The sequence below is a fragment of the Camelina sativa genome, chromosome 13 (assembly GCF_030686135.1).
Source record: "Camelina sativa cultivar CO46 ecotype springtype chromosome 13, ASM3068613v1".
Lineage (NCBI taxonomy): Eukaryota > Viridiplantae > Streptophyta > Magnoliopsida > Brassicales > Brassicaceae > Camelina > Camelina sativa.
The window spans coordinates 22,728,295-22,739,421 of NC_141892.1; the positions used below are offsets into that span (position 1 = coordinate 22,728,295).

The following is an 11,127-nucleotide window of genomic DNA, read 5'->3' on the forward strand; positions in this document are numbered from 1 at the left end:
GCTAATCCGCCAGATGCCAAGAGTTTGGGGATTCGCAGAAGAGTGTGTAGGAAGAATAATCGATGGAGGAAGGGTCCAATTCTGATTCAAGTCTGAGGAAACGATGAACTTGGTTCTCTGTCGGGGTCCATGGTCCTTTAATGACTGGATGGTGATGACTCATCGTTGATACCCGAACATTTCTGAAGATGACTTGAAGATCATACCCTTTTGGATCCAAATCCAAGGTATTCAAGTTCTTTACTTAACTAATGTCATGGCTAGAAGGGTTGGAAATAGTCTAGGCTATGTAACCGAAGTGGATTATAATGAAAATGTTAGCCAAGTTGGTTCTGTAAGGGTTAGGATAGACTGGAACATAGACAACCCTCTCCGTTTCCAAAAGAATGTTCAGTTTATGCCGGGGGAGAATACCATTGTCAAGTTTCGATTTGAGAGACTTCACAATTTCTGCAACAAGTGTGGATCGCTGAAACATGATGTCAAAGAATGGCCTATGAGTTTTGACGATGCTGATCACAACGTATCTGATGATGAGAGTGATGGCAATGATCATCAAGACGGAGATAACAACATGGATGAAACTGATGTAACAACTCCTATGCACCCTGGATGAGTCATACTCGTTGCTTATGATGAAAATCCATAGGGACCATCTTCATCTTGAGCCTTTAAAAGCAGAAGGTGTATTCAACAATTACAGTAAAACCTCTATAAATTAATAATGTTGGGACCAATACATTTTATTAATTTATAGTGATATTAATTTATAAATATATTTTTAATTCTTTAAATTTTTTAAAATTATGAATTGGAACAACTATAGCAAAATAAGATTAAACTTTCGGATGGTTTAAATTTTATGGTTTAGGAATTGAACTTGTAATATTTAGTAAGCATTATTGACAATAAATTACAAATACTATAGACAAATTGACTTATACACATGACATACATAAATTCAAATCTATGAATAATAATATCAATTCTCCTATTTAATAATCTGTCAAATTATCAAATTGTAAATGATGCATATCTAAAAATTAAAACTTTAAAATTTAAATATTTGTATGACATGTTATAAAATATTTTAGATATATCATTATAGTTTGAAATATCACATTACAATTGTTCTATAGAAATGAGTTTTAGGAGAAACATTAACTATTATATCAGTGTATATATATATATACAAAATTTACATGATTATTAATTTATGATATTATTGGGACCATATTTACATAGAGATTTCAAAAAAATATTATCTTATTATCTTATCGAATATTGTTAATTTTTACACTGGTCCGACTTGGGACCGACAAAATTTATTAATTTATAATTTTTATTTATTTATAGAGTATTAATTTATAGAGGTTTTACTTTATAAGGATGGAGAATAGTTGTTGCTTTATTTTTTCACTTAAAATATCATATTCATTTCCAACAATCAAAAACTTTTTTGGCTGATGGTCGTGTGACTCGTGAGGATATATATAAGCTGATGGTAAAAAAGCAATCTTTAAGAAAGCGGTCTAGACGGCCGTTTAGGCTTCGTCTAGGCGCTAGGCGTTCAGCTCAACAGACGCCTAGATGACCGCCTGAACCGCTTAAAATTACATAAATTTTATTTTAATATTTATTTTTGATTTTTAACTACATATATTTAAATTATTAAGTTTTATATCTGTATACGTAATTATAAACATTTATATGTTATTAATATAACTTAAGTAAATGTTTTATTTTTTTGATAATAATTTATAATTTTTTTATTTTTCTAATATATATTTTTATATAATATTTTATATTGTAAATGCCTAAACCACCTAAAAAGTAAAAACCATCTAGACCTTTACTAAATGTTCGAGGTACTAAGTGCTAGATCACCACCTATAAACGGTCAAGTGTTGTTAAACAAACGGTCAAGTGTTGTTAAACACTGCAAAAAAGGAATAGAAAACGTTCTTTCGGGCTTGACAATATGAACAAGGAATGGCGAGAAACCGAATGATTATTATTACAATACTCGTTGCTCAATAATTTTTATGGGGTATTATCTTTTATTTAGCCATAAAAATTATTGGGAAGACTCAGAGATATGTTTCTTTGTCAAATCGAAACCAAACTTTTGAGACTTTTTTTTTTTTTTTAATAAACGAGGGCTATTGAGTTTTTGAGACGTTAGGTTGGTGTGGCGTTCGCACGTGCGTATCGTGGGAATGTATGAATAATTTGCACGCCTAATGAAAACGTTTCTTTGGTTAGGTTGGTAATATATAGTACGTCGTGGTCGTGCTTATAATGCTAAACAAAAGATATAATAATAAAGTAAACAAAAAAACGCTGCGTTTTGTTTCCACGTCTAGATCTTTCTCACAAGTCTCAAAGCAAGATCCTCGTTCTTGGTTATTTTTATAACAAAACTAAAAATAGAATGGGTGTGATCTCTCCGATTGAGACTCTGTTCTTGAAGTCTCATCATCGTCTTCTTCAACCTCGAGACTATTCCTACCCAGTGGTTTTAAACAACACTCGACGACATTTTGCTAGTTTCCCACGTAACAGCTTCTCATCCTCTTCTCTAGGTTTGACAATCTTCCTCCTCTGTTTTTATGAAAAGGATCCATTTATGTAGTATTCAATTCTTGTTTTTGATGAGTTTAGTCCTCTTGCAGGATCATTCTCGGTAGAGTTTCCACTAAGAAGTAACCCGATTACACAAAGTAAGTTATCAGCTTTTAACTCTGTTTTTTTAGGGTTTAAGCAATTCAGTTTCTGAATGTTTTTTTGATTACGTGTATTCTACGATCCAAAGATGGCAAATCAAGTTATCATTGGAGGAGATATGTCTCGGAATCTGACACAAACGAGGTAAAACACAGTCAACGACATTGCGACTTTATTTTTAGCTTCCTTGGCAAGTAACAGTTCTGTTTTGTTTCAGATGTACCATAAGAAAGTTTCTATAATGGAAACATTAAAGCAAGCCAACTCTTATATTCCTCATGCAATTCTCTCAAGTACAATATTAGCTCTTCTCTATCCACCTTCTTTCACATGGTTCAAGCCAAGGTTTGGATCAACCTAATTAATTACTAATTCGATCAAAATCTTAATTAATACTATAATTAAGCATCGCAATCTTTAATGACTATTTCTCCTTATTTAGGTACTTTGTGCCTGGCTTAGGGTTTATGATGTTTGCTGTTGGAATCAACTCGAACGAAAGAGACTTTCTCGAAGCTCTTAAAAGACCAGATGCTATTTTCGCCGGTTACATCGGACAGTACTTGATAAAACCACTCTTAGGTTACATTTTCGGCTTAATTGCTGTCTCTCTTTTCAATCTACCTACTTCTATAGGTGCTGGAATCATGTTGGTCTCATGTGTTAGTGGAGCTCAGCTATCAAATTACACAACTTTCTTGACTGATCCTTCACTTGCGCCGCTTAGCATCGTCATGACATCTGTCTCAACTGCTACTGCCGTCCTCGTTACACCTATGCTTTCACTCTTACTCATTGGTACAAAGCTTCCGGTTGATGTGATTGGGATGATCTCTAGCATTCTCCAGGTCGTGGTTACACCTATTGCCGCAGGACTACTTCTAAACCGGTAGGACATCATCTCAATCAACTAGAAAAACCAAAATTTTCGGTTTATAATTTATATTACTAACTTAGAAATCATGTGACTGCAGGTTATTTCCAAGGTTATCTAATGCAATCAAACCATTTCTCCCGGCGTTAACAGTTATTGATATGTGTTGTTGTATAGGAGCACCCCTCGCTTTGAACATAGACTCAATCTTGTCTCCGTTTGGTGCAACCATTTTGTTCCTCGTCGTCACATTTCATCTCTTAGCTTTCGTTGCTGGTTACTTTTTCACTGGTTTCTTCTTCAGCAAGGCACCTGATGTTAAAGCCCTACAAAGAACAATTTCATACGAAACCGGAATGCAAAGTAGTCTTCTCGCTCTGGCCCTCGCGACAAAGTTCTTTCAAGATCCTCTCGTTGGAGTGCCTCCAGCAATCTCCGTGAGTTCAAAACCGACCCCGTTTTGTTGCATCTATTTGGTTTTTAGTTTTTTAACAATGTTTTTCTTTTGATTATCTTTTGCAGACGGTAGTTATGTCTCTAATGGGTGTCTCGCTCGTTACCATATGGAAAAACAGAAAGGAGTAGTGACATGAATCCTAATTGTTTATTTTGTAACGATCTAGTGTTTCTGTAACTGTAATGATCTAGTTATGGTTTCTTATAAAAGAACCAAGACTGTCTTTGTAAACGATCTAGTTTTCTGTAATGATCTAGTTATGGTTTCTTATAAAAAGAACCAAGACTTTATCCATAAAGAGTTTATAATGGTTTCAAATTTGTGTCTTGGTTGGTTATGATACAAAAACAGGTTATAGTAAAACCAAAACAGAGTTAAAAAAAAAAAAAAAAAAAAAAAACAGAACAATACAAGTTCTTTATTTACTTCTCATGTGTAAGACTTGTGATATAAATTTAAGGGTGAGACTTTCATGGAACCAACCAATATCTCAAAAATACAATTGGATTTATGTGGAAATGGATGTTAATTATGTGGTTAAATATAAGGTTTGATTAAATATTCTTGATCCATATATACCTTTATTGAGTACAAGAGCATATCGTATCTTCTAGATAATCTCCGGATGAGCCTAGCATTATTCTATATTCTGACTTTTCTGAGCATCTTCCTTCTGCATTAATACTTTGTAATATTCAAATCCTTTCTTTGAGGTCTTTAGGTTATCTAATGGTCCTTTGCTTAATCATGAAAAGATAAAATTCTTTGGCTTTACTCATAAGAAGATTCTGTCAGATTCTATGCGTTTGGTTATCAACGAAAATGAAAGGTCAAATTCATGCTTACTACAACTTAAACTGCTACACTTTTAGACTTTTATTTATTAACTTCTGACTGTGCCACTTGTTAATAGGGTAATAAGCTATTAGAGTTTATCCCCTCTTTTTTTGGCTCTGTTTATTCACTTTTAGCATATTAGTCAGAAAGGCAGCAAGTTAGCATATTGGTCAGAAAGGCAGCAAGGAGTTTTGGTTCAACAAAGTCAAAACAGCATGATGTCTCGACCATTAGGGATGGGGTAGGGTTCGTACTTCGTTCGTAGGGGGGATGTGTAAGCCACCACTCATATATTGAAGGTCTTATGATTGATGATTCTTCCAACTGAAAGTTAACATAAATAAAAATAATCAAATGAAAAGGGTCTCTAATAATCACAAATGGTTATATACAGTATATAAAAATCATGGTGGAAGATGATCTAAGCATTATCTATACAAAAATGATTCGAGGTTATGCTTAAAAAGAAGAATGTCATGTCTGATTACATCAAATTATTTTGTAATACACATTATAAATATTTTAGCTATTACCTCATCTGTTTTGGTTGGTAGAGTATCTTTCCATACATGTGATTTAAAATACAAAAAAAAAAAAAATCATAAAAAAACAAGAGAATTATTATTATTCATTTTCTTAATACAACCCCCTTAATCTTAATAACAAGAGAATTATTATTATTGCTTTAGTAACAATCTTTGTTAAAATTCTGACTTTTTGGTAAATCACAAAAATGTTTAAATTATTTTTAACATTTAATTATATGATTGATCATTGATCTAATATATAATCCAAGGGTTATATTAATCTATATACGTGGTTGACCAAACAATTAAATTTATAGCCATGATAATTTTTTAATTAAGTAAGTAGGAAAGAGAAACAAAACACAAACCAAAATAGTCCTTTCTCTTTCAATTAATTACAGAATTACCATTGATTGTAATTTTGTTATTTTTATTATCATGACCACTATTTATTTTAATACCAGAGAATTCATCACGGATACTATTCATCAACCATCTATTAACACTGCTATCAGAACGATGACACAATTTATCACCATATAGACATATAGTGTTATTTTTTTTTTTGTGATTTGTATGTATAAGTATTTTATTTACGTGTTAAATGATATAGTATCATGATAAGTTCACATAACATATGTTATATGGATAGTTATCATGCTAAACGAGTTATTATATTATACAAAATAATTTATAAAAATACATAAATATATTACTACTGATAACGATAATGTTAACGCACTACACATATTTGTAACATGTTAAGATACAAAATACATCAAATAGTATTTATATTAACCAGTTAAAATATTAAATAATATTACACATTGATAAATTAGGATGCCGAGGAGGTACATAACAAATGAATATATTGTATGTTAGATGCTAATTTATTTATTTAACATGATAAGAAAAAATGTATGTCGATAAGTTAACTGTTAGCACAATACAAAATTTATAAACATGCTATATAAAATATTAACAGGAATATGTTATTATTATTCTTTGTGAATTGTGTGTATAAGTATTTTATTTACGTGTTAAATGATATAGTATCATGATAAATTCAATATGTTATGTGGATAGTTATCATGTTAAACGAGTTATTATATTATACAAAATAACTTTTAAAAATACATAAATATATTACTACCGATAACAATAATGGTAACACACTATACATATTTGTAGCATGTTAAGATACAAAATACGTCAAATAATATTTATATTAACCAGTTAAGATATTAAATAATATTACACATTAGTAAACTAGGATGCCGACCAGGTACATAACAAATGAATATGTTGTATGTTAGATGATTATTTATTTATTTAACATGATAAGATAAATTGTAAATCGATAAGTTAAATGTCAGCACAATACAAAATTTATAAACATGCTATATAAAATATTAACAGGATAAAAAGTTATATAAAAAGATAAATGGTCTTGTAGCAAACTACGTACCTTTGTAACATGTTAAAATAGTGCAAATTATACCAAATTTTCCAAAAATTTCCGATCAGCTATTTTCGATGATGACCACTGACGGCTTGCCGGTTTCGAGTAGGCTTATTTTACTTGCCTCTCCACCTCACCTTCTCACCACGACACTTCCGTTGTTCTCCGCTCCGACTCTCTTGCTCGTCGATCCTCCTACGTTACTCTTCTCACCGCTCGTCATGTTTCCCTATCAACTGAAACAGATCACAGTTGATTCAACCCCAGGCAGGATTCAAAACCACTACAGCGACACATGATGGAACGGAAGAGAAGAGAGGAGAGAGATAAAAAAATAAAAATAATAAAAAACATATAGATACAGGGGTAATGATGTAACTTTTATGACTTTTGTACTATGTAAATAGTGACGTTTTGTGTCAGTTAATTTTTCATTCTTCTGATGGTACAGATTGCAATTACCCATAATCCAATGGACGACGACTGTTAAAAAATAAAGGAGGAAACAGTGGACTGCGTAAAAATGGTAAATGACCTTATTAATCTCTAAGATTGTAAATTATTACTATACTACCATTACCCCCAAAAGAAGCAGTTCGAAGAGAAAAAAAAGAAGAAAACAGAGTAAAGTTGTAAACGTCACACAAAACGTCGGTCGTAAACAGATCCAACGGCTGAAAACAATTCAAAAGCACGCCAACACTGACGTCGTAAAAAAGAAGAAGAAGGAAACCGTGTCTCGTTCGTCGTCGTCGTAACTCGTAAACCAAAAAACCAAATTAATGATTAATTATTATTTATTTATATAAACAAAAAGCCTCATTTCTCTCATCAACTATTGTTGCGTGTTTGGTTATCTCTCTTCTTCTTCTTCTTCTCTCTCTCTCTCTTTCTCTTTTACCTAAATCAAAGGGATTTGTTCTGATCAAAAACTTTTATTATTTTTTTTGAACAGAATTTAACAAACAAATCCCTAAAAACGAACCCATCCCTTCAAGATTAAGAAACCCCACCGATCTGTTGAAAATTTTCATTCCGGAAGCTTTTGCAAATTGGTGGCAACAAAAAATCTCATTTGATCTGACTTTGTTCTGGTAAATTTTCTCTCTTTCAGAAATTGATTTGTTTTTTTTTCTCCACAGATCTGAATATTTTTATGGGTCATTTCTTAATGATTAATCCGTCTTCTTAATTTGAGTATCGTGATAGATCTTATTTATATAGCTGGGTTTAAATCAAATTGAATCGATTTTGATTATGTTGAATCTGGGTTAGGTCGAATTGAATGATTGTATTGAAGCTGGTGGGTTAAATCGAATTGAATCGAGTTAATGGGGTTTTTTTTTTTGTTTTGTTTTGGTTCTTTGTTAATTGAAGGTGAGATTTGTGAAGGTACAAAGAAATGGGCTCTGAGCAGAACAACAGCACAAGCTTTCCACCAACAGAGCCAAAGCTCTGTGATAACGGATGTGGGTTCTTTGGATCACCGTCCAACATGAACCTCTGTTCGAAATGTTACAGAAGCTTACGTGCCGAGGAAGATCAAACCGCGGTAGCCAAAGCTGCGGTTAAGAACTCTTTAAAGATTCCATCTTGCAGTATCGTTGTGCCGGAACAAAAGCAGGTTCTGGAAGTTAAACCAGCACCTGTTGAAACCGTTGTTGTAGCCGCTGAGCCTTCTTCGGCTGCAGAGGAAGATGGGGAGCCGTCGAGACCTGTACGACCGAACAGGTGTTTCAGCTGTAACAAGAAGGTTGGTGTAATGGGTTTTAAGTGCAAATGCGGTAGCACGTTTTGCGGGAATCATAGGTACCCTGAGAAGCATGAGTGTAGCTTTGATTTCAAAGAAGTTGGGCGTGATGCTATCGCAAAGGCGAACCCGGTGATTAAGGCGGATAAAGTCCAGAGGATTTAAAAACAAAATGTTATATCTTCTGAAGTTATTTCTTTGTCTTCGGCAATTTGATCAGTTTCTTCCCGGGAATGTTGATGTGATGTGATCATGTTCGATTTGTGTTTGGTTTCCATGAATCAAAAAATGAAATTTGCTGCTCTTGGTTTCACTTAAAACGGAGTCTCATTTGCTCGTACGTTTATCTTGTAAAACGGAGTCTCATTTGAATCTATTTGCTTTTCTTCTTGGTTCTGTTTTCATTCAACATAGAGATTGAACATGTTTAGTGTGCCTTTGTTTTAGTATCTCATATAGTATATTATAAGAAAATGCGCATAAATGGTGGGTCTCAAATCAGTTCGATGTGGTGTCTCGTCGGGTAGAGGTGTCAAGCGGGCTACGTGTCTGCGGGCTAGATCAGCGGGACGGGTTTGGACACTAAATATTAAGCCCGTTAAAAAGCAGGTTTTAAGGGTTTAGCCCAAACGGATTGCAAGTTTTAGCGGGTTATACCCGCGGGTTGACAGGGCAGCCTGCAGTTTTCAAATATTAAATAAAAATAAATATTTAATATAGATATATAATTATTTTTATATAATTTAAAATATATATCTTTTATAAGTATGTGGTAACATAAATAATTTAATGTAAAAAAATAAAACATCTATACACAATTAATATAAACATTGATTTTATTTAAAATTGTTTTTTAATTATTATTTATTATTTTTAATTTATTTTAATATATTTTTTATTAATTTTATTTTATTTTTTAATATATTATTTAAGTCCGCTGGCCAGCCCGCTAATCCGCTGGGCTTAGCGGGACGGGTTTGAACATAACTTTTATGTCTGCTGGCTTAGCGGGCCGCCCATTACGGTCTAAAAAATAAAAATTGCCTACTGCGGACGGCCCAGATGAATGCGAGCCGACCCGTTTGACATCTCGTTGGGTCATCGGATAACACCTGTGACTGTGTTTGAAAAAAGACCATTCTTGGAACTTGGAGATAAGATTCTTAGATTAATTTTCATTCTGTTGGCAACTTCACATACACACAATTGAAACTCAAACAAAAATAACATACTGAATAAAAATATAAAAATTAGCATTACAGGCCCAATGCGGCCCAGGATATATATCGCAAATGGATCTGAAACTGGCTTTAGGAAGAAGATATATACTGTATCATTCACAATTATGTGGCTTGTCATGCAATTAATCGAGATTGTAACAGTATGAAACATTGCATATGAAATCTTTTAAAAGGCCTATGTTTTTGAAAAAAATAGATTCTCGAACTTTTTTTTTACTATTGTAACTTTCTATTTTTTTGCAATTTTTTTAAAAAGACAGTTTTTTTTTCTTTTTTAATTCAAACAAAAAAAAAAAGTAATTTTGTTGTGGTTTAATATTGACCGGATCACACTACTACTCTAGACCCACAAGAAAATTTAAGCCTAGTTAAGCTAAGTTGACCGACTCTAAAACATAACTAAATGAAAAGTAATCGGACGGTTGTGAGCATTCGATTCAAGTTTCACGAGTAATCTCAGACGTCCACTTACTCGTGACGGACGGTTGTGATCATTCGATTCATGTTTGGACGGCTGAGATTATATTAATCCAAATACATTCAATGAAGATTTGATGACCGTTTACAAATATTTTCATTATTAGGTTAGTACGATCCCAAAGCTAGATTATTTTAATTAAAACAGAGATTCAAAGAAGATTTTTGAAGACCGTTATAATTTTATTTTCTCAGATTCTGATTTAAAAAAAAAAATCATTTGATCAGTTTCCCTCTCACGGTGAAGGAAAAGGTCTCTAAGAGAAGATTCTCTAGGAGATGAGTTTCGTCTCTATGCATCCCTTTTTCCAGGTTTCATTTGATCTTTCTCAGGTATTATGTCTTTGTGCTAAAATTATCAGTGCTAATATATGGTGATGAACCTTTGCTGTTTTGGCTGGATTTTGTACGGAAGTGTTCATGGTTTGACAATTAATACAACATTCCGCAGCAGAAATCAACATGATGTGGTAAGAGAAACATGAATGCATCAGAGTATTGTAAATTTTGGTGCTCTTGTTCCTAATCGGATCAGTTCGTTTAGATTTTTAATTTGTGTCTTGAATTCTATGAATTCTATGGACAAACGTGATTTTTCAACATGGAAGAAGCTTGAGGACCATTTGAGCCAATGAAATCAATTGGAGCCAGTACAAAGTTGCCAAAGGAGATAAAACAATATATCCTTTTTACATCCAGACAGGATTTTTCAAAAAGGATCCTGTCTCAAACTATTTTTTTGACCCTAGGCAAAATAAAATTGTAGGCCTTTTTA

The 11,127-nt window shown here is 32.8% G+C and overlaps 1 protein-coding gene and 1 pseudogene across 3 annotated transcripts; both read left to right on the forward strand.

Annotated features, from left to right (window-relative positions):
* The first annotated feature begins 2,184 nt into the window (after positions 1–2,184).
* LOC104737213 (putative sodium/metabolite cotransporter BASS5, chloroplastic) lies at positions 2,185–4,376 on the forward strand. The gene is made up of 7 exons (XM_010457333.2): positions 2,185–2,585; positions 2,676–2,723; positions 2,816–2,871; positions 2,945–3,072; positions 3,170–3,616; positions 3,702–4,038; positions 4,124–4,376. Exons 1-7 carry the CDS (start codon positions 2,435–2,437, stop codon positions 4,184–4,186), a joined length of 1,230 nt encoding a protein of 409 aa, XP_010455635.1. The 5' UTR covers positions 2,185–2,434; the 3' UTR covers positions 4,187–4,376.
* A 3,123-nt stretch (positions 4,377–7,499) lies between these two features.
* LOC104737214 (zinc finger A20 and AN1 domain-containing stress-associated protein 7 pseudogene) lies at positions 7,500–9,022 on the forward strand (annotated as a pseudogene). Of its 2 annotated transcripts, none has more exons than XR_015577364.1 (2): positions 7,500–7,978; positions 8,277–9,022. The product of XR_015577364.1 is annotated as a zinc finger A20 and AN1 domain-containing stress-associated protein 7 pseudogene, transcript variant X2 (transcript). The 2 variants fall into 2 exon arrangements; XR_015577363.1 differs by having other exon boundaries at positions 7,530–7,978; positions 8,262–9,022.
* The last annotated feature ends 2,105 nt before the right edge of the window (positions 9,023–11,127 follow it).

What these genes read in the sequence shown, in the direction of transcription:
- LOC104737213 (XM_010457333.2), top strand. Translation starts at nt 2,435, where the DNA reads ATGGGTGTGATCTCTCCGATTGAGACTCTGTTCTTGAAGTCTCATCAT. An exon ending in CGGAATCTGACACAAACGAG is followed by an intron (nt 2,872 to 2,944) that starts GTAAAACACAGT and finishes GTTTTGTTTCAG; the next exon opens with ATGTACCATAAGAAAGTTTC. An exon ending in GAGTGCCTCCAGCAATCTCC is followed by an intron (nt 4,039 to 4,123) that starts GTGAGTTCAAAA and finishes TATCTTTTGCAG; the next exon opens with ACGGTAGTTATGTCTCTAAT.